This window comes from Brachycentrus maculatus, unplaced genomic scaffold (assembly GCF_059751285.1).
Source record: "Brachycentrus maculatus isolate JH-2025_06_01 unplaced genomic scaffold, ASM5975128v1 h1tg000047l, whole genome shotgun sequence".
Lineage (NCBI taxonomy): Eukaryota > Metazoa > Arthropoda > Insecta > Trichoptera > Brachycentridae > Brachycentrus > Brachycentrus maculatus.
In genome coordinates this window covers 116,318-140,989 of record NW_028280801.1, presented here as the reverse complement: position 1 = coordinate 140,989, position 24,672 = coordinate 116,318, and the positions used below count along the sequence as shown (strand labels likewise).

The 24,672-nt window shown below is 40.5% G+C and overlaps 1 protein-coding gene across 1 annotated transcript in view; it reads left to right on the top strand.

Annotated features, from left to right (window-relative positions):
• mgl (low-density lipoprotein receptor-related protein megalin) overlaps positions 1-24,672 on the top strand; it is a 63,247-nt gene that overhangs the window by 36,230 nt on the left and 2,345 nt on the right. The window contains exons 3-19 of the mRNA XM_088277596.1: positions 1,979-2,254; positions 3,783-4,037; positions 4,879-5,055; positions 5,626-5,852; positions 6,580-6,849; positions 7,082-8,687; positions 8,770-9,029; positions 9,360-9,663; positions 9,746-10,036; positions 10,117-11,749; positions 11,884-17,823; positions 17,909-18,067; positions 18,148-18,374; positions 18,462-19,499; positions 20,266-20,433; positions 23,035-23,314; positions 24,044-24,276. Coding sequence (XP_088133722.1) covers positions 1,979-2,254; positions 3,783-4,037; positions 4,879-5,055; positions 5,626-5,852; positions 6,580-6,849; positions 7,082-8,687; positions 8,770-9,029; positions 9,360-9,663; positions 9,746-10,036; positions 10,117-11,749; positions 11,884-17,823; positions 17,909-18,067; positions 18,148-18,374; positions 18,462-19,499; positions 20,266-20,433; positions 23,035-23,314; positions 24,044-24,276 — 13,344 coding nt within the window. The remainder of the gene's footprint in view (positions 1-1,978; positions 2,255-3,782; positions 4,038-4,878; positions 5,056-5,625; positions 5,853-6,579; positions 6,850-7,081; positions 8,688-8,769; positions 9,030-9,359; positions 9,664-9,745; positions 10,037-10,116; positions 11,750-11,883; positions 17,824-17,908; positions 18,068-18,147; positions 18,375-18,461; positions 19,500-20,265; positions 20,434-23,034; positions 23,315-24,043; positions 24,277-24,672) is intronic.

Here is a 24,672-nt window from a genome sequence, read left to right as displayed (position 1 = left end):
CGGTAATCCGGTATTTTTTGTTAATTTACATAGGGCTTTAAAAATTGTTTTAGTGACATGTGAACAGTATTATAGTTTTTTTCTTACAGAGGCATTCTTTATGAGGGATTTTCCAAATATTTAAAATGATTTAACATAATTGAAATTCTGTTATTAAAATATGTTGGACATTTGTTTTTTTTTTAATTAAAAATATTGATACTGTATATTCACGTAGTGCCTTAGCACTATGTGAATATACAGTATCAATATTTATCAATATTTATCTACTATTTATTAACTACAAATGTGTATTAATTACGATTTGAAATTTACTGACTATAGAGTCAATTCATGCCTATTTGTTATAAATATATTGTTGATAAATATATTTTATCTAATAGTTTTTGAGCAGCGTCCTAGTGCACAGTTTGTTTAGCTTTCCACTATAAGGTTGAGATGAAGAAGATAACCGAAATTAGATCACAGGATGTGATCCCAAAAATTAAAACTACGTCAATCTGATGCGGTGCTCTATGCACCATTTGTTACCAAATAAGGATTAAAGAATAATATTAAATAAATAAAGCGGTTAAATTTGATGCACAATTAATGTGATTTATAACGAATCTCATGAAAGGGTTAAAATCGAATCGTTCTCGATCCTTTTAAAGGCTCCTTTGCGGTCACGTTTGGATAATAATTTATATGAAGGGTATATTAATATTTCCGCAAACATCCGTTACTTCCGAGTAGGTACATGGCAGCATGTTTGAAGTGTTTAATGTTCCATTGTGCGGAAGTGAAAAGTTTTTCCAATCGGTTTGCAAATAAAATAGCGCCCGAGGGCCGAAGGTGACTCCGGCTCGAATGGGTTTCATAAAAGATTTATTTTTATCCGACCTTTTGTAGGCAAGGCTGGATTCGAAGCGGACCAACCCGGTCGTGGTCAGACGCTTAATCCGGCGCCGCGCCGATTTATCACCCTACCGCGCGTAAAAAGAAATATACCCCTAATGTCTTGTAGGTTTTCCCGAAAACATTGAATTACGCACCCGCGCCGAGAATGGTCATAAAACACATTGAAATAATGGCGTTTACGTACATACGGTATATCGATGGCTGAGAATACTTCTGTGGCCACTGTATGTCCAATTAACAATATATTTAAAAATAAGCTGTTTTTCATTTATTTATTTATTTTCAATCATACACGTAATAGATTTTTGTCACGATATTGGTTTATTGGCTAATATTTTAATATGAAAAATCACAAGACTATCGATAACATTCTTTTTGAAATCTGTAGAGAACTAAGGAAGATATGAAGGTTTTAACTTTAGATATTTGAATGAAACGAAAACGAACGTGCGACCGTGCGACCGTGCGTTCGCATACGTCATCAAATTTCCGTCATCGAACATTTTATGACGTCATATGGTTTATAGAGCTGTAATAGTAGTAGTGTGGATTGTTTATTTACCACTACACTGCCATTTGTGTTATACAAATATGCGGGCAGGGGGGGTTCGGAGGGTGGACCATAGACATCAACAAATAGAGCCGCCAATAATTTAGTAATATTTCCAATATTAAAATAAGTCCATCGTTTCTGTGACGTCATTCATTACTAACTTACGAAAACAACGTATTTACGAAGGCGAATTTTCCAAAAGAAAATGATGAATGAAAATATTGATTATATCGACTGTTATAAACACTTCACGAGTCTAATACAATCCTTTATAGGTTGAGTATGTTAAATTAGATATTCCTTCCGAGTGATAATATCCTATTGTGGCTATAAAAACCAACCTATACCTTTAATGATATGGGTCACATAAGGAAATCGACATTATTTGTGTAAATTAAATATTAAATTTAATAAAAAAGTGGAGAGAACCAGATTTAAAATAACTGTTTTAAATATTTTTATTTTTGAATAATAAAATGTATGCGTATATTCTGTGTACTAATGTAAATATTCCCCATATCGCAGCGTACCGCAAGTGCCAGCCGGACGACTTCCACTGCGGCGCGTCCGCGGCGGCGGCGGGTGGGGCGGGCGCGCCGGGCGCGGACGCGTGCGTGCCGAAGGAGAAGCGCTGCGACGGCTACGTGGACTGCCGCAGCGGGCGCGACGAGGCCGGCTGCCCGGGCGCCGCGTGCCGCCTCGACCAGTTCCGCTGCGAGGGCGGCCAGCGCTGCGTGGACGCGGCGCAGAAGTGCGACCACAAGAACGACTGCGGCGACAACTCGGACGAGACGGGCTGCCGTAAGTGCGATCGCACCCTAAATTTATTAATTTATTTTTATTTCATTTTTCTTCGAGTCTACGAGATAGAATCAGAAACGCCAGGATCAAGGAAATATGCGGGATCGAAGATGTCGTTAGGTGGGGAAGGCAACGAAGGAGACAATGGTATACGCATGTGAGGAGAATGGAACCATCCAGACTCCCCCACATCGCGCTGTACGGCCAACCCCATGGTAGACGACTCCCGGGCAGACCACCAAAGAGATGGGTCGATAGCTGGGAATCGACATCGCAGGAGGCTAATCCCTCTTAAGAACAGGCCGCAAGGCCTACAATAAGAAGAAGAAGAAGAATTTACGCGCAACGTGTTCACGCACCGATCAAGAGCTCCAATCCGAAGAAAGATGGACAAAAGCACAAGCCAATCCAAGTCAATCATCGTTTTAAAACGCTAACTGACGTGCCGGACGGTAAAATTCCGTGTAATTCCGTGCAGTGGACTAACGCCCTAAGAGCGCTTGTGCACTACACGGAATTTTACTGTCCGGTAGTCCGGTTAGCATGAAGAAACGAATGATTGGCTTGTGCACTTGTCCGTCTTTCTCCGGATGGTGCGCGATCACGGTGCACGTGAACTCGATCACGCTAAACTGTCAAACTTCGTTGTAATTCTGCCGGACAGTGAAAATCCGTGTAGTACACAAGCGCCCTAATTCTGGGACATCACCCATTTTGTTTATTTTGTTTAAACGCACTTCGCTTTATCATTTTAGAAATGATGACCGCAATTCTAGAATTGGGTTCAACCCAATTTTTTGCGAATTCCCTTAAATTTTCCTAAATTTCCTCAAAGGGGTGTCCTGAGTCAGAATATCGTAAAACCGCACTTTTTGTGTTCTTTAGAAGGGAAAGAAATATATGAAATCATTAAATTTTGAGGTATGGTTATAAATACAAAAAAAATAGATATATGTCTTCTGGGTCAACTAAAAAATGGCAAAAAAAAGTGAATAAAAAAAAATAAAGCTTAAAAGCTTCTCCTGAGCAGTTTTTTTTCAATTAATTTCAATTCAATTTATTTATTTCAATTAATATATACATTACAAACTACAAAAAATTTTAATCGCATACATTAAAATAAAATATATGCAAGAACTATTGCTAAAGGTGTAGAAGAATCCCGCTTCGGAAAACTCCTTCAGACACATGGAACAGATCAATATCCAATGAGATATTGTTCAACATAGCGGTAGCTCTTCTTACAGGCATAACCATCGGCAGGTTGGTCCTGTATACAGGAATGTGGAACAATCTATGTCGACGCTGTCTTAAGTAACTATCGGGAACATACAGACCAATGTTCCGGATAATTTCAGGTTTTACATGGTTTCTTCCCACCAATGAGCAAATGCTGAAAAGTGCCCAATTGGCCAACACTCAAAAATCCCTCCTGACACAGGTTAAAATAATAAAAAATACAAATGTAGATGTGCAAAGTTATGTCTGCGAAAGAGTTTTAGTCTATTTCTAAATTAAATGTTTCCAGACTTCCCCCCGTGTCACATTGGGCAGTTCCGCTGTGCGAATGCCCTGTGTATCCCCGCCACGTTCCACTGTGACGGATACCACGACTGCGCTGACGGCTCCGATGAAGCCAACTGCACGGCCATTGCGTGTCCAGACAACAAGTTCCTCTGCCCAAAGGGGGGCCCTGCCGGCTCTCCACGATGCATCTCCAAGGTCCAGCTCTGTGACGGCAAGAAGGACTGTGAAGATGGTGCGGATGAGGAAACAGCGTGCTGTAAGTTGATTTGTGTCAAGAAAAATTCGCAACTTGTAGAGGGTTCAATAGAATGTTGATGAATAATGGCCGAGTGGTAAATGTGATGACTGAACATTTTCTGCAAATGTCGTGGCATTGCTCCGTGTCTGTTTGTTGTGCTGGTCGGAGTTGTGCGGAGGCAGCTGTGTACCAGCCAATTGACTGGACATTTTCTGCAGATGATAGATAGCTAAACATTTTCTACAAATGCCTTGGTACTGCTCCGTGTCTGTCTGCTGTGTTGGTCGGAGTTGTGGAGGCATCTGTTTGCCGGCCAACGTCTGGTTGGAATTGGATCTAACTGACTAACTGAACTAGCCAACTACTAATCCCTGTCACTTATATATGGTGGTGGTTTTACAAACTTGTATTTATTTAGATAGGCAGTGACAGGGACATTAAAAGCTATCAAATGTAAATTCACAGTAAAATCGGGATACAATTTTGTTTCATTTTTTGAAAATAATTTTCGCTACATAGTTTAAATAAAGAATTGCTTTGCAAAAGTGGTTTGTGAGAAAGCCTAGATAGAGCTTCTTTATCAGATCCTAAAATACGATTGGGAGCTTTCAATGTAAGTAAATTATAAGTTCTCCCTTCCCTTGTATATACATATAAGGGCAGCTACTGCAGATTTATCTAGTATAGTGTGAACAATATGCATAATACTTGTATTCATTTTATAAGGGGACTGCTGTGTTTGACTGCATTAATTATTTAGTTTTGTTTGTTGGCGGTGACGATTGACAACAGTGCATAAATACACTTAAAATAATATGTAAAAAAAAATTGTTTTAAAGTAGTGAATTGATATTTCTAGCAACCGCGTCATGCCCTTCACTTAGCTGCCAATACAAGTGTATCGCTTCCTTGAATGGTGGAGCTTGTTCCTGTCCATCAGGAGGAGTCATCAGTCCAGACAACCGGACTTGCACCGACAGAGACGAGTGCTCCGAGTGGGGCTTCTGTGACCAGCTGTGCACTAATAGAGAAGGAGGTAAGGACCTCTTCAGACTTTCAACTCACTCGGTTATGAATTTTTAACCAAGCCCTTTTTGTATAGCTTCAATATAGTGAAAGATAGATACATAATTGACAAATAAGTAGGCTTGCAGCATATCTCGAAATTTCAAGTGATAAAATAGCTCTTACTAATGTTGAATATCAAAGACGCCTCTTAAAAATGGAAATCTGTGCTACCACCTACATATTCCTGTGACAGAGAAGATGCTTTTACGTAAATTGCGAGACAAAGCTTTTTACTTCTCATTAAATAAATCTCGACCAACAGGAATATTTGATTTCTTTAAAAATAAAAAATAAAACATTTAAAATTTCGCAATACATATTTATTTTATTTGATAAAAAATACCCTACAGATTCTCTGTACTGTAATCCGAACACTCCACTTGTCCGAACAGAGGGCAAATTTTCGGCGTTTAGATTATAGAGCTCCTGCTGTATAAATTTGTATACATTTCAAATATTAATTAGTGGGCAGATATTTGTTACTTGCGACCAAAATATGTATATTGTTAATTTACTTACCCGCTTTTATAATTTTCAGGATACAAGTGCTCTTGCGCTCCCGGGTACAACTTGACAGGAGGATCTCGGTGTATAGCCCCCCCTGAATCTCCACCGCAGCTGTTATTTGCACATGAAAAAGCCATACTTACAATGGACACGCATGGATGGTCGGTGAGACTCATTGCCAACTCTACAGGTGGCGCTGGACTGGATTATCACTTCAAGAAGAACCTTCTCTTCTGGTCTGACACTAAAACAAGAAAGGTATCAATCCAATATCAAAACTTACTTTTCTACCTCCATAGAGAAATGGTTGTTACATTAAACTAGATGAGCTTAAGTTGAATTTCAAAGCGTGAGGTCCCGAGTTCAGTTCCTGGTTACATTCATTAGTTACCATTGATGCTAAACTGACACCTGAAAAGTTTCCGTCCATCTAGTATCATTAATTGATTCAGCAGTCACTTTGTGGTAAAATCTATGTATTTTTAATTTAAGTTTTACTTAATAAATACCGCTATTTCTTTAAAACTATTGTGACACATGTTTTGATGCATTCCCCATCATTTTCCGCATTATATGGTGTTTGAAAATGGTGCGGAATGCATCGAAATACATGTGAATATGGATTTTAAGAAATAGTGGTATTGACTAAGTAAAATATATATTAAAAAATGATTATCTTGTCTTCGTGTAATTTTAAATTAAGTTAATGCTGCATAATTTTATGTAGCAGTTTGTAGACCATTGGGTGTACATCTACCTAAATCACTCTGGGTACATTTGGGACTTTGTCACCTCTTTCCATCCATTTTTGTACACTGTTGATCATTTATTCCTCCCAATTATCTTTTTATATTCTATGAAGCAACATGTCCAAAATATAAATAATTATTTTGTTACGTGTTGTATGATGGTTTTATTTAATACCTGGAGTTTCTGGAGACTGAAAATAATCGTTCACCTATTTACAATTGTATTTATCTTGTAGGTTCATATCCAATCACTAAACACTCCACCCGGAATCCCGAGTTATGCCGATAATGACATAACAATCCCGGGAACTTGGTCTCCTGTAGCACTAGCGGTAGATTGGGTAGGAGATAAGCTGTATGTAGCGGATGCCGTCGGACAGAAGATTGACGTTTTTGAATTAGATGGAAGAAGACACGCAATCGTTCTCGGCTCAAATTTAACAAATCCTTCTGATTTGGCTCTCGACCCAACTCTGGGCTATATGTTTGTGGCTGATGGCAGTCAGGTAAGAATCTTATTCAATATTTTCATTTAAAAATATCGCAATGTGATTTATGCTTGCCCGGTAAATTTAAATAAGTTTATTTGAGATGATAAAAATCAATATTCTGCGATTTGGCTTTGCGTTCAAGAACAGTGCTTTATGATAAATATATATCTGACTAATGCATATCTGATTCTTAATGTTTCATTATAAAGATAATAAATATATCAATTGTGGTTTATTTTCTTTCTAGGTCCTCAGAGCAAATATGGACGGCACTCACGCAAAGTCCATTGTCTCAGAAGCTGCGTACAAAGCATCCGGCATCACTGTTGACATCATAGCAAAACGAGTATTTTGGTGTGATTCGTTGCTAGATTATATTGAAACTGTGGACTATGAAGGACAACACAGATTTTTAGTTTTAAGAGGACAACCAGTCCCGAGTCCTTCCAGACTGGCTCTTTTCGAAAATAGAATATTCTGGTCGGATGGCACGAAGCAAGGAGTCATGTCCGTAGATAAATTTGAAGGAGCAAACAGTATTCAACCTATTTATAAGATGAAAGATATTCGAGAGCCGAAGGCGATCAAAGTCGTTCACGGATTGAAGCAGTTGTACGCTAATAATCCGTGCGGAAACAACAACGGAGGATGCGCTCAGATGTGCATAGTCACAGCCATTCAAGGAGGAGGTCTGGGGTATAGATGCGCTTGCAATATCGGGTGGAAACTGGAGACTGATTTACGAAACTGCGCATTAGTAACTGAATTTTTAATGTACTCCCAGCAGAGATTTATCAAAGGCAAGGTTCTGTATCCCGTTATCGAAGGCTTCAGCGACGCTATTCTTCCTGTCGTATCACGGAGAGCTAGATTTGTGGGTCTAGATTTCGACGCCAGAGACGGTCACATCTATTATTCCGATGTTTTACAAGATGTCATCTACAGGGTTCACAGAAATGGCACCTCCCGCGAAATCGTATTGGCTTCACAAAATGAAGGCGTAGAGGGATTGGCTGTAGATTGGGTATCTAAGAATCTGTACTACATCGACTCCCGGAAAGGAACACTGAATGTCCTATCGACAAGAAATGTTACTTATAGAAGAACACTTCTGAAAAACTTAAAGAGACCGAGAGCCATTGTCATTCATCCCAACAAAGGTTTTATATTTTTCTCTGAGTGGGACAGACCCGCCAACATAAGCAGAGCTAATTCGGATGGGTCCGGTTTAATAGTCTTCAAGAACGTGACACTAGGCTGGCCTAATGGATTGTCTATAGATTTCGAAGCCGATAGAGTTTACTGGTGCGACGCATTATTAGATCACGTCCAGCATGCGAACTTAGATGGAACAGATGTCAGGACGGTTAATTCTCGGCTTATAAGGCATCCATTTTCGATAGTCATTCACCAAGATTTCATGTACATCACGGACTGGCGATTAGACGCTATTATAAGGTTACACAAGCTCACAGGGGAACAAGAAGAGACTATGGTTAGAGAACCGCAAACTAACAGACTTTACGGGGTGAAGGTTTATAGTGAAAAAGTACAGACAGTGGAGAGATCTCAACCTTGTTCTATTAACAATGGCAACTGTGATAAAATGTGCTTTGCCGTTCCTTCAAATGACTCTACCGGTTTAACTGTGAGGTGTGGATGTCCATACGGAGAGAAGTTAGCGGATGACGGTTTCCGTTGCATAGCTGATCCCAATTCAGAACCTCCGGTACAACCTTGCCCTAATTCCTGGGATTTCACCTGCAACAACCAGAGATGTATTCCCAAGAGCTGGGTTTGTGATGGTGATGATGATTGCCTGGATAATAGTGATGAAGAACAAAATTGCACTAGTGAGTTTGCATTTTCAATTTGATTCCCAACTAAAACAATTAAAATATATTTTTATTCCACTAATTTCTTTAATTTTTCCAGAGCCAACATGCAGTTCTAATGAGTTCCAGTGTAAATCGTCACGCTGCATACCGATGAACTTCAAATGTGACTCCGAAAATGACTGCGGTGATTTCTCCGACGAGACTGGCTGTGTCAACGTAACTTGCGGAGCTTCACAATTCCAGTGCGAGAACGGCAGATGTGTTCCCAATACTTGGAAGTGTGACTCTGAGAACGATTGCGGTGATGGTTCTGATGAAGGTGACTTTTGTGCAGAAAAAACATGCGCTTATTTCCAGGTATGTGCCATCATTTATTTAACCTGTTGACTGGGCGGGACGCATAAATACATCCAACGCAAACAATATCGGGTACGGGAAGGACATATGAATACGTCCTTGAAATACATGTTTATTATATTATATATGTATATGGACGTATATTTATCGAACAACAAAGGTATTAGTCATCCATACATGTCTCGACATGAATTTAAGACACGGAGTATATCAGTATTCGCGTCCGTTACAAGTTGCATAATTGGACCAAACCGCCCGGTTAACAGGTTAAGAAAGAAAACTAATTATGAAATGTAGAAAAACATCTATATGAGTAATCTTTTGTTTTAGTTCACGTGTCCTCGCACAGGCCACTGCATTCCTCAATCCTGGGTATGTGATGGTGATGACGATTGCTTTGATAAACAAGATGAAGTGGATTGTCCTCCCATTACGTGTCTTCCCAATCAGTTCAAATGCGCAGACTTGCGGCAGTGTATACAGGAAACCTATAAGTGCGATGGCATTCCCGACTGCAATGATGGAAGTGACGAGTTGGGTTGCCCCTCCATTGCCCCAGATAAATGCAATACAGAAAAACAATTCCAATGTATATCTTCAGGAATTTGCATACCTCGAACATGGCATTGTGACGGTAAGAATCTCATTATTTGATTTTGTCAACGGAATCATTACATTACATGATATTTTATGATTTTTTTTCTTCTCACTTTTAGGTACTCCGGATTGTGACGATCACTCTGATGAGCCTTCATCTTGCGGTCAAATCGACTGCGCTCCAAACTTCTATAAATGTAACAACACCAACTGCGTCTTCAAAGCGTATATTTGTGATGGAAAAGATGATTGCGGTGACAATTCTGACGAGAGTTACATTCACGCTTGCGTACCGCCTCCCTTCAGGTGTGATGTCGGGCAATGGAGATGTCCTAATGTTACTAATCGGTGCGTCAACCTTACGCAAGTCTGTGATGGCAAACCCGACTGCCCTAATGGTGCTGATGAAGGTAAATTGAATCATATTTTTGATATCAGGTTTTGGAATTTGCGATATAATATGATGTTATTTATGATTTTTTTCTTACAGGGGAAGGCTGTGATCTAGCTGAATGTAGTCACCAGAGTGGGTTATGCTCAAATACTTGCAAACAAACCCCATCGGGCGCTTTGTGTGTTTGTCCTTCTGGAGAAGAGTTACAAGCTGACGGGTATACTTGCCAAGATATCGACGAATGTATTCCACCTGGACTCTGTTCCCAATCGTGTACCAATACAAAGGGATCGTATATGTGTAGCTGTGTCGACGGATACATATTGGGAGCTGACAAGCATTCTTGCAAAGCGCTTAACCATTCTTCAGCTTTCCTCATCATATCCAATAGACATTCCATTCTCGTAGCCGATCTTAAAGAGCAAGGTCTCGAGAGAGTTCCTATAATTGTAGAAAATGTTGTGGCTACCGCTTCAAATATGCACACCGGAACCATTTTCTGGTCAGACATGAAGCTTAAAAAGATATCTCGACTAGACAGAGGAAGCGAATCTCAAGTTGTCGTATCTACTGGATTAGACCTTGTGGAAGGATTGGCGTACGATTGGATCGGAGGGAATCTTTATTGGCTCGATAGCAAATTGAATACCATCGAAGTTGCCAAAGAGGATGGTTCTGCGAGAACGACACTTTTGAATGGAAATATAACTCAACCGAGGGGCATGTGCTTAGATCCAGCTCCCGATGCGAGATGGCTTTTCTGGACTGACTGGGGTGAGAACCCTAGAATCGAACGTGTCGGAATGGACGGAACACAGAGAGGGGTCATCATCAATACTAAGATATACTGGCCAAATGGATTAACCTTGGATACTGCGACGCAAAGGGTCTACTTTGCCGATTCAAAACTAGATTTTATAGATTTCTGCTATTATAATGGTACAGGTAGACAGCAAGTTCTGGCTAGCAGTCACTATCTGTTGCACCCACATTCGTTAACATTATTCGAAGAGACATTGTATTGGACAGACAGACAACTCAACAGAGTTTTATCTGCTCATAAGTTCAAAGGAAACAACCAAACGGTGGTGTCTCACTTGATTTCTCAACCGCTCTCGATTCATGTGCATCATCCATCTCTGCAGCCCCTTTATACATCACCGTGCGCTAAATCCGTGTGCCAACATCTCTGTTTGCTCAGCCCTAATCCGACTCCCGGATATACTTGTATCTGCAAGCCCGGATTCAGATTACAAAGTGACGGACGGTGTACGGAAGAGGAGATACCGTACCTGATGGTGTTGAGGGGATCTCAAATTGTGGATGTTTCTCTAGATGGAAACGGAAGAGCTGGACTGTTAGCACCGGTGGTAGGATTACACGGAGGATCTCAACTCGACTATGATAGACAAGCTCACCAACTTTACTGGCTGCAATCGACAACTGAAGATAACGAGGATGATGAAAACTGCACACTGTATTCAACTCCATACGGAGGTGGAAACAAAACAGAATTCCTAACTTCTGACACTGGAATTGTTGGCGCTCCATCTACGCTTGCGTTTGATTGGTTGGGAAGGAATATCTATCTTGGAAACAGAATTGCTAGCAACATAGAAGTTGTGAGAGTTGACGGAAAAGTGAAACACCGTAGCATTATTCTAGCAAACGATGGAAACACTACTTCAGTGGCCAGACCTAAAGGCATTTGCTTAGATCCAACTGATGGGTATGTTGATTTTTATTACTACTGTATCCAATACATATTATATAACCTTGACTAATTAATGTAAGGAGTAAGAGAAAACTTCTCCACTTTAAAAAATAACTTTATAATTAACTTCATATAATTTTTTTTTTCAGTAAACTTTATTGGGTTGACGAAGGTGGATTTGGAGTCCCAGCCAAGATTGGTAGAGTTAACATGGATGGTTCCAAACCGATAGTTTTGGTAAACAACATTGATAGACCAGAGGCCATCACTATTGATATTGAGAAGAAACTCATCTACTTCAGTACACACTATCCAGCGGAAGTCGTGGTCATCACCACAGAAGGATTGAATAGACGGACTCTTCTGACGGAAGGAAATGATATTGGATATCCTAAATCACTAGCCGTTTTAGATTACAGACTGTACATTCTCGACCCCACATTCGAAAAGATAATCAAGGCTGACTTGCCAAATGGTGACAACATCAAAAACATTATTGATAATGAAAATGACTTGAAATTCATGACAATCTTCCAAAAACGAAAAATGATCAATCATCCTTGTCTGCAAAATAATGGAGGATGTGAACATATTTGCATTCCGAGCGACGCCGGTTCCCGGGTGTGCGTGTGTTCTATCGGCTACAAGAAGGAGAATGATGTCAATTGTGTGCCATACAAATCTTTCGCTGTAGTTTCTCAACTAGACATGACCAGAGGCTACAGCTTGAAGGATAGCTCCGAAGCCATGTTGCCAATTACCGGACAGGGACACCATATTCTGCATGTCGACGTGCATTTCATAGAAAACTGGATTTATTGGGTCGAGTTCAATCGAGGACAATGGAATGGAATCTTCAGAGTACGTCCGAACGGTACCGAACTACAACATATCATTAAGGAGGGAATTGGTAGCAACGGGATCAGAGGCTTGACTATCGATTGGGTTTCTGGAAATCTCTACTTCACCAATGTTTTCCCGCATGAAAATTATGTAGAAATCTGTTGGCTCGATGGATCTAACAGGAAGGTTATTGTCAAAACCACCACCGACGCTCCGAGAGAAATGGCCGTGAACCCGCTCAAGAGATTACTATACTGGATTGACTATGGCCAGTACCCGAGAATTGGTAAAGCTTACTTGGACGGGTCAAATTGGACTCCCGTAGTGACTTCGGGTATATCCAACCCCAGAGATTTAACAGTCGACATGTTAACTCACGATGTTTACTGGGTAGATTCAAAACTCGATATGATCCAAAAAATATCATACAGTGGCGGAAACAGGCAAGTCATAAGGCGAAACCTACCAAATCCGATGGGAATCGCTGTCCATATGGGCGATGTCTATTGGGTAGACAGAAATCTTCAAACGGTTTATAAGGCATCCAAATTACCCGGCAATACTACACTTCCGGAAAAAGTCAGAACTAATCTGCAGAAACTGAGAGATATAGTCATATTCGATCAGACAAACCAGCCTATGGATGATAATAACCCGTGCAGAAAATTAGGAAACGGAGGTTGTGACCAACTCTGCTTCAGTTACCCGCCCGATTACACGCAGAGTAGTTTATCCCTGAAATGCGACTGCGCAACCGGTCGCCCTTCAGCAACAGACCCTAAGAAATGTGACACAGTCAATGAATTCCTTGTTTTTGCAACTCGTACAGAAATCAGAGGAATAAACCTCGATCCTAAATCTACCGGAGTTCCATTCAAGCCAGTTGGTAATTTATCAAATGTAGTAGGAATCGACTTCGATTTTGCAGACAACAAATTATTCTTTACTCAAATAAGGCCTTGGGCAAGAATCGGGTGGACACCCGCTAATGCTCCCGATGGAACCAATATTAAAAATATCATTAACAAAGGCATTAATCCAGAAGGAATAGCTTACGATTGGACACAGCATAAATTGTACTGGACGGATAGCTCAAACAATTCTATATACGCAATGAACTTGGATGGTACGGAACTTGTTATGATTGCCCGCGTAGAAAGACCCAGGGCAATTGTATTAGATCCTTGCAATGGTACCCTTTACTTTACGGATTGGGGCCGCTTCGGTACCTCTGGAAAGATATTTAAAACAACTATGGCCGGATCATTGAAAAGAGCCATCATCGACAAGGACCTGTCGCAGCCGAGCGGCTTGACTATTGATTATGAGGAACGAATGCTTTATTGGACCGATGCTGTCAGGGAAAAAATTGAAAGATCTACCCTCGACGGCAAAGATAGAGAAGTTCTTATCTCAGCGACTATTTATCCGTTCGCTATCACCGTCTTCAGAAACTATATTTACTGGACAGATCTGCAATTAAGAGGAGTTTACAGAGCCGAAAAACATACCGGCGCAAATATGATAGAAATGGTAAAACGTCTTGAGGACTCGCCGAGGGATATTCATATATACAGTACGAGCCGACAACTCTGTACGCACAATCCGTGCAAGCAGAACAACGGAGGGTGCGCGCAGAGCTGTCATCCTGGCCCTAACAACACAGCCGAATGTAGGTGCGATGATAATACCAAACTGGTGAATGAGGGTAGAATGTGTGTCTCGAGAAATCTTACATGCGACGCTAGTAAATTTTATTGCGCTAACGGAAAATGCATTAGCAGAATGTGGGCTTGTGATGGAGATGACGACTGTGGAGACAAATCGGATGAAGATCCAAAATACTGCACATTCCACTCCTGCTCTCCTAATGAATTCAGATGCGCAAATGGTCGCTGTATATTCAAATCTTGGAAATGTGATCATGAAAACGACTGCAAAGATGGTTCCGATGAAGAAGGATGCGTTTACCCGCCGTGCGCTAATGGGGAATTCACCTGCGCCAACTACAGATGTATTCCGCAGAGCCAAGTTTGTAATGGTGTCAACGATTGCAAAGATGATATTACTTCGGATGAAACTCACGAAAGATGTCCGCGTAACACCACATGCCCGCCAAATCATCATAAATGCGAGAAGACAAACATATGCGTAGAGCCATATTGGCTTTGTGATGGGGATAACGATTGCGGAGATAATTCGGACGAAGATCCGCTACACTGTTCTCAGAGAACTTGTCCTCAGAACAGCTTCAGGTGCCCCAATCATCGCTGCATCCCTGCCACTTGGTACTGCGACGGTGATGACGACTGCGGTGACGGTTCGGACGAGCCACCAGAATACTGCAGATCCGAAGGCAGAACATGCTTTGGTAACTTGTTCACCTGCGATAATGGAAACTGCATTCCCAGAATCTATATTTGCGACGGCGACAATGATTGCTTGGATAATAGTGACGAAGATGATCGACATCAATGCAATGAACGTAAATGCGACGCAGAAACAGAGTTCACGTGCGAAGAAAACAAGGCATGGGGTAGAGCTCAATGCATTCCCAAGAAATGGTTGTGTGACGGGGATCCAGATTGTGTCGATGGTGCTGATGAAAATGCAACCCTGCATCATTGCGCTACTCCTCAGCCCTGCCAGGAAGATCAGTTCACTTGCACCAATGGTAGGTGCATTAACAAGGGTTGGTTATGCGACCACGATAATGACTGCGGAGACGGGTCGGATGAAGGAAAGCAGTGTAACTCCAGGTATAAGACTTGCTCGACGCAGGAATTCACCTGCCAGAATTTCAAGTGTATAAGAAACCAGTACAGATGCGACGGAGAAGATGACTGCGGAGATCGTTCCGATGAAGTTGATTGTAAAAAAGAAAATTCAACTTGTCCAACAGGCCAATTCCAATGTACAAACGGACAATGTATCGATTATCGATTCGTTTGCAACAAAGTCGCCGATTGTACCGACGAATCTGATGAACCTCTACACTGTAATGTGGATGAATGTGCCAAGGTAGAAATACATCAGTGCGGACATAAATGTGTCGATACATTGACCAGTTACTACTGTGATTGCAACCAAGGCTACAAATTGCTCGCCGACGGAAAAGCGTGTGCGGATATCGACGAATGTCTGGAAATACCGGGAGTTTGTTCCCAGTATTGCTCAAACACTCCGGGAGGATACTATTGCAAATGTAATGACAAATATTATGAAAGGCAAGCCGATGAACACACTTGCAAAAGAATCGACGCTACGCAACCGTGGATTGTCTTCACGAATAAGTATTATGTAAGAAACATGTCTATCGACGCCAAAGTGTATAATTTGATGCACCAAGATCTCATGAATGTTGTGGCTTTGGACTTTGACAATCAAGAAAACAAAATGTATTTCTGCGATGTTACTGCAAAAACAATATATCGTTCCGATTATGTAAATAATACTGAAAAGGAACCGGTTATTAGACACGACTCTCACGGCTTGGAAGGCATATCGATAGATTGGATAGGGAGAAAATTGTATTGGCTAGACAGACATTCCAGAAATCTCGATGTGTCCGAACTCGATGGAACGAAGCGAAAATCTCTCAAGACTGGAATAGCCGACCCCAGAGCGCTCGTTGTCCATCCCGGAACAGGTTACTTGTACTTCACATCCTGGCATCTCCAAGCGTACATCGCCAAAATGGGCATGGACGGATCTAACTTCACCAGAATTCTGACATGGGAGGATGATATCGCGTGGCCAAATGCGTTGACGCTCGACTATTTCACGGATAGAATTTATTGGGCGGATGCACATTTAGACTATATCGCATATGCCGATCTTGAAGGGCGACACCGACATATCGTTCTCTCTGGCCCGAGTGTTCCGCATGTGTTCGCTCTTTCCGTATTTGATGATTATCTTTACTGGACTGATTGGAATCTGAAGGCCATAAGCAAAGCTAACAAATATACGGGAAAAAATCTGCAAGTTTTACGAAATACAACTCACAGGCCTTACGACATTCACATCAACCACCCTCTTCGTCAATTACCATATCCCAACCCGTGCGGTACTAACAATGGTGGCTGTTCTCACTTATGTCTCATCGCTCCTCCCCATGAGTCAAGCTACCTGAATATCGAAGGTTACGGTGAAGAAGGCGCCACCACGTACAAATGTGCCTGTCCTAATCAATTCTACCTCGCTAGAAACATGAAAACATGTATAGCCAACTGCACAACCGGACAGCACAGGTGCGGAGGAAGTGACGAAAAATGTATTCCTTGGTTCTGGAAGTGCGATGGCGAGAAAGACTGCAAGGATGGATCCGACGAACCGGACACTTGCCCGGCGAGACATTGCCGAGCTGGTACCTTCCAGTGTAAGAATACCAACTGCACCCCTTCAGCGACCATTTGCGACGGAACTGACGACTGCGGAGACAATTCCGATGAACTTCAATGTCAGCACGAGTGCCCAGTTTTAGAATTCAAATGCAAATCTAGCGGCAGATGTATTCTCGACAGTTGGAAATGTGACGGAGATGCCGACTGTAAAGACGGTAGCGATGAAGATCCCCAAATGTGTCATAATAGACCATGCGATCCGGATACGGAGTTCAGCTGTAAAAATGGTCGCTGTATTCCTCGCCTGTGGATGTGCGACTTTGATAATGATTGCGGCGATGATTCCGACGAACCCGCATACATGTGCAGACAAAAGAATTGCACCACCGGGTGGCAGAGGTGCCCCGGACAATCCAACTATAGATGCATTCCAAAATGGCTGTTCTGCGACGGTAAAGATGATTGTCGCGACAGTTCCGACGAGTTGGCCGCAAACTGTCCAAAATGCAGCCCCGAGACTGACTTCCAATGCAATAATAATAGGTGTATTCCCAAGCAGTGGATGTGTGACTTTGCCGATGACTGTGGAGATGGAAGCGACGAAGCCGATGCCCAATGCAAAGGGAAGTACAGAGATTGCTCAGAGTCCGAATTTAGCTGCAACAATGGAAAGTGTGTATCCTCACGTTGGAGATGTGATCACGAAGATGATTGTGGGGATAATAGTGATGAAATTGACTGTGGAGGCTTCCAATGTAAAAATGGTACCTTCCAATGTAAATCTGGACATTGCATAGCCGCATACTTCCGTTGCGATGGGGACAGAGATTGCCGAGATTTATCCGATGAAGTCGGTTGCCCTCCGCGCTACCCCGGTGGAAGATATTGTCCTGAAAGCAGGTATGTACAAACATAAATAATCTTAAACCATTTTATATGCCTTACTAAAGTAAATCCACTACTAAATAAATATGTATTGTTTCAGATTCCAGTGTCAAAATAACTTGTGCGTGTCTCAATCGGATTTGTGTGACGGAACAGATGACTGCGGTGATAATTCTGATGAAGCGCCAACTCTTTGTGCCAATTTGAACTGTGATACTCTTAGAAGATTCCAATGTGCCAATCATAGATGCGTCCCGAGGTAACTTTTTTTCAAATTTTTTTCTATTGAATTCCTTCAATATTGAATTGAAAACATTATTAAAATGTTTTATTTTGCAGATACCAAGTTTGCGATGGCGTGGACAACTGCGGGGATGGATCTGATGAAAACAATATGACATTATGCGCCGCCCGTACTAAACCGTGCGATCCTTTCAGCCAATATCAATGTGCCAACAAACACTGCGTGGATAAAACTCAAGTTTGTGATTTCGCTGATGATTGCGGCGATAGCTCTGACGAATTGGGATGTCATCGTTCTAAAACATGTGGACTTGCTGATAGAGGTGAGAATTACAAAAAAAAAACTTTAATTAATTCTTGTGTTCTGATAAACTTTCTAGTTTGTCAAATAATCGATTCTGTATTTGTAGGTGGTTGCGAACATCACTGCACCAATCTCACAGATGGAGGTTACATTTGTGACTGTTACTCTGGCTATATAATTTCGGCAGAAAACAGGAAAAAATGCAAGGATGTTGATGAATGTACGACCGGTATCCACCATTGCTCGCAAATATGTCACAATCTGAATGGAACTTACAGCTGTGATTGTCGGCCAGGTTTTATGCTCTCCGATGCCATGTCTGGGGTATGCAAGGCAAACGATGACAATGTAACATTGCTGTTTGCTAATGGACCCGAAATAAGAGCATTCGAAGTACACAAGAATAAGGAATTGGACGTTATCACATCTGAAAAACGCATCGAAGCCATTGACTACGATCCTCAGTCAGAAATAGTGTTCTGGGCTGATAGTTACGACAAAACCATCAAACGTTCCTACATGGTCAATGCTCAAAATGGAGATGTAAAGACCGGCTTTGCGCAAGACCTGAATATGAAAGGAAATTCTAAACCTACCGCGCTCGCTGTCGATTGGGTCGCTGATAATCTATACTGGACTGAAACAGACAGAACAGGATCCAAACCTCGAGGTAGAGTTATGGTGGCCCGAACAGACGGCAGGTACAGAAGGGCAGTCGTGTCTGTTGGCATTGAAAGCCCGACATCTCTGGCTCTTGACCCCCAAATGGGTAGAATGTTCTGGTCAGATTCAGGATCTGCTCCTAAAATCGAGGTATCCTGGATGGACGGTTCAAAGAGAAGACCACTAGTTACCGAAGGAATCAGACACCCCGCCGGTTTGACGATAGATCACGCCATGGATCACATTATTTACTGGGTGGATACGAAACTAAACACTATCGAAACCATGAAACAAGACGGTACTAATAGAAAGATAATAATAAGAGGCGAAGCGCTGAAACACCCTATATCTTTAGATGTATTTGAATCGTCTCTGTTTTGGGTTACACGAGATTCAGGAGAGCTGGTGAAACAGGATAAGTTTGGTAGAGGAGTACCTGTTATTGTTGCTAAAGATCTCGTCAATCCATCAGGCGTTAAAGGTTTGTATTATTTGAATGATATTCATTTTTTTCTTACAAATATAAATTTATTATTAACTTGTAGCTGCCATAACTGTACAACATGTCTTACGGTTCTGTACTGGCATCACCGACCATACAAAATTTCTGTGTTTAAATATTTAAATATGCAGAGGCATTTTTTGGGGTTATTATGATTCTAAGATACGGCAATTTTTGCTGAAAAATAATCGCATCGTGCTGAGCACAACCACATTAATACTTGGCAATTAAAGGCCAAAAATACTCAAAATTAAGAGTCAAAAATCATCACATGAAAGGAAAATTTCTTGCTTTACTAATTGAATGACCGTATCCGAATTTTCAGCTTTGTCTAGCTAATTTCATATATATGCGTAGTTATATCTATTAAATAAGTATTATAATCTATCCCACAGTTAGAGAAAAGATGAATGTACAGGTAACAGTACCTGTCCCAAGTGTTTTGATGATTTTACTCTTTTGATTAACCACTTAATGCTAGGGTTGTTTTATAAAAAGTGTTTAAAAAACATCAAACACGTTTTTTTTAATGTTTTTTAAATAAAATATAACAATTTAAGCATATTTAATTAACAATTACGTCTACAATATTTTGTACTAATTCATTGTTAAAAAAGTAATTGGAACACATTTAGCGCGCGAGCGTGTCTCGTTCAAAAGTATTAGGCGGTTGATAAGTTTAAGGTTAGATATCGCTTTGTAATTTGGTATTGCTGCATGTCTAATTGAATGATAATATTTTCAGTATACCATCGTCTCCGGTACAACACTTCGCTGGTGGATCCGTGTGCCAGGTCCCCTTGCTCACACCTCTGTCTGCTGGTCCCCGGTGGGCGTCGCTGCGCCTGTCCGGATGGCTCCCAGCAGCCCCTGCTGCCCAGACGCACCACTCAGGAGGTGGTTTGCGATGCTGGTATGTTATTTTGTTATTATTCACTTGTGACATTAATATTTCCTGATGAAACTCTGTTATTAAATAACAGATGATTGATATGTTCTAACAATTATCCAAGTGCACCACAGATTGGAACAGTGACGTAACTTGGTAATTCTGACTGCAACACTAGCCATTAGTAATTTTTTTACTCATGGGCTTTTAAAAACACAAATTTGTGTGACTGTTTCACCCTTAAAATTTATGCAAGTATGATATTCTAATCACAGTACAATTGCCCCCTGTTTTAGCTGTGTAATTTTTAAATAGCTCAACATCTAGTGACAAGTGTGTAGTGCTACAATGTAGCGCCACATTCTATATATGTATATACCTTACACATTTTGATCAAAACTACGTTTATTGTATTATTTTTTGACATCTCATCAAAGATGAAAAAGAATATGGAAGTCTGGGCATTTACGGGGCTGACGACCGTCATAGGCTGGTTTAAGTGATCACTTTACACACGTGTAACATTCACCAATTCTACCCATTATTGACAACCACACTACTCAAATTCTTGGATGTTCTATATATATGAACTAATTTAGAAACCTTGTTCTTGAATCACTAGAACTTCACTAGAGACATCTATTGGTGAGATGTAAAGAAGCTTTTTATTAAGCTGAAACTCTTATATTAGTATGTGAAATTCCAAGAATTTGAGTAGTGTGGTTGTCAATAATGGGTAGAATTGGTGAATGTTACACGTGTGTAAAGTGATCACTTAAACCAGCCTATGACGGTCGTCAGCCCCGTATTTACGGGGCTGACGACCGTCATATGGAAGTCTGGGCATTTGCCCAGACTTCCATATTCTTCTTCATCTTTGATGAGATGTCAAAAAATAATATGAAAATAACTCCTGTAATTGGAGATAATCCAGATTTTGTGAACAAGTATTTGGACACACTCAAAATGTTGTACGTTTATTGTGTTGAAAAGTTCACATAATGTGTAGTGCTACGTTTTATATATGGTACACATATTTCGATTGTTGTGTTCGATGTAGAAATATGTTATCTTGGTAAAGTAGGTTAGTACAATCGATAATAAAACACTACATAACCACCATTAAACACCACACTGCCACAATTTGACACTACAATTTTTTGGGTGTAGTTATAATAAACCTTTTTAGTACAACTCTAATTCGGTATCGGTGTTGCAAGCTTTATTAATTAGTTCTAAATAAAAATCCCCGAATCAGTAAGTTTTTTTAATTCCCGGTTTACATTTACACAGTTTTTTTTATTATTTGTGATATGTAACTTATTTTACTACACAATTTTCCAGCCATAATATGTAAAATAATTCTAAGAAAGATTTATTTTTAATTATTGGATTCAACCCATTGCAACACAAAGCCGGCGAATCGCCGACCAGGGTCGATATGTCAGTGACTCACAAAGCCGGCAATTCGCCGGTTTGTCTTGGAATTAATTTTTTTAAATTAAAACTGAATGACAATAATTTTATTAATAAAATTTACATAAATAAGTACATATATTTTATTCTCAATATTATCAATATTTAAAGCATTTACCTTGTGGTTAGTCATTTTGACTTATTTATTTTTTTACAAAAATCTTAGTTATATTAGTATATAACCACTCAACGAGATTTTTATGTCCACCGGTTTCGAGACGTACCCATCTCTTCGTCAGGACAATCACTATTACAGCATGCAAACAATACCACCCTTCACCACCATAGCACCATTTACACACTTAAAACTACACAAAATGTTTAACACATGCGATTTTTGGTCGACCTGAAGACCAACATGCACTAAAGTTTTCACCACAGACATGCGTTACGAGCCGAGGTTAAACATGCACTAAGGTAAAACGTTTTAATCAAAACAGCTTATATACTCGTATGATAAAAGGAGTGGGCGGGGTTTGAAATCCAATTGACTAACCCCCTCCCCCTAACTTACCCTTCTCCTTATTTATAGAACAATTTTTGATTTTATAATTTAGTTATTATTCATACCTGACGATGGAAGTTTAGCTTCCGAAACTAGTAGTCTTTAGTAAAACTCAAGTGGTATAAAAACAAGTGTTTCCTTAATCATTTTAAAGTTTTAATAAATAATAATATAATAAAACCCTTATCCGCACCCCAATGGTGCATAGGGCACTGTGTCTTATAAACGCAGTGTTATCATGATCGTTTTACACACGAAGGAAGGGTGATCAGCCCTCCGCTTCAGCTACCAGTCCATGGTAATATTGAATAAATATTTGAGTGAAAAAATCACTGTAATATTTATTCAATATTATATTATATATTTATTTTTACCCCCCTTGGGAATCGAACCCGGGACCTCCAGAACGGTAGCCTAGCATGCTGACCATTACACTACGGAGGCGGACATCCTTAATCATTTTAAAGTTTTACCATTTTTAGTTTGTGTGTGTCTTAAATGTTATTGTATTTTTTTTTTAAATGTGTCAAAATTAAATATGTGTTGTATGAACAAATAATGTCATCTATGCTAGTGGTGCAATGGGTTAATAGAATAGATTTGCTGTTTTGGAACACCAAAAACAATTCAATCTTTCGTTGCAGCTGCCGAACGACCCAGGCCAGCCCCGAGAATCTGTCTCTGCCAGAACGGCGGCATATGCATGGAGGAGTCGGAGGAGTCCTCGTCTGCGGACGGCTCCGGGCTGAGCTGCTTCTGCCCGCCGGGCGTGGAGGGGACGCACTGCGAGCTCGGCGTGCCGGGCGCGGCGGGCTCCGAGGCCGGCTCCTCTTCCAAGACGACCGCCATTGTGGTCCCCATAGTCCTCATCCTACTGGTGCTCTTGGCGGTAGCGGCTTGCTTCGTCATTAAGAAACGACCATTGTAAGAGTCACACAGTAATTTATCCTATAGTAGCAGCTTGCTTTGTCATCAAGAAACGACCATTGTAAGAGTCACACAGTAATTTATCCTAAATATTTGAACATTAATTCATTCTGTGAAGATGCACAACATTTTGAGTGTGTCCAAATACTTACTCAATTAGGAGCTATTTTTATATTTTGAAATCTCAACATAGATGAAGAAGAACATGAATGTCTTAGACCCTTTCATAGGCTGGTTAAGTGATCACTTCCAACATTTACCATTCTACCCATGATTGACCCAAGAAGTGTGGTTACACTTTTCAAATTTTTGGAACTCCTAGATATATTGATCAATCTCATGGCACAGTACATAATTAATTATCAATACATTATCTACTAATTATCATCTTCTAACCCTTATATACCTAATGGAGCATAGGGTATTGCATCGAATCGATACAGTGTTATTTTGATTTTTTATTACATAAATGCAAGGTAATCAGTCCTGCACGTAGTTCCCCTGGGAATCAAAATGCGCCAACTACTACACTACAGAGACAGACAAACCGACTATTAGTTTCAACTTACTTAGACAAAGGCCATGCGTTTATTTTCTGCATTGATCCCACCTGACTTCATATATGCTTCTAATAACTTACGGCTCTTCAGCCATCCAAAATATGTCAACCATTTGCAATGTTTATTGTATTAAACTGATTAAAATTTGTAATTATACTATTTGTAGTGTCAAGGGAGCTGGACTCGGCAGTTTGGCATCGTCGCAAAGCGTTTCCTTCCGACAGGGGTCCAATGTAGAGTTCGGGGGGGCCCCGTTCGCGGGAGGCGCTTTGCCCCAGGCCAATCCGGTAGGCGAGCCCATTGACATGGCTTACAGCCTGGAGAGAGTGGGAAAGAACAGAGACTTCAGTAACCCGATGTATGATGCGGTGCAAGGTGGAAATGGATCTGGCGTTATGGGTAAGTAAATTTATTCTAATTTTACATTTGTCAAAATACTTATTCCATTTTGTTATGTTTCGTATTTCGAAATACTTATTCCATTTTATTATTTGTGTTATTTCTATTACAATTCCTGTGTGCCTTAAAGCTTATAAGGTATTTGTAACTATTTTTAAAAATATATATATCATAGGTGTCTAAACAAATTATTTGCGGGAAACGCTTAAAATCGTATTTTATGTACTGTTGGTAGAGAGCGGGAGACGCTTATAAGCGTTCTATTTCCTTACTTTTGATGTTAAAAAAACATTTTATAGATCATAATTGGATTTGCAGCTACTTGTGATTAGTATACTGTCGGGTAGGTCGGGCGGCAGACTGTCTGAGTATAATTACGATCTATCATTTATACAA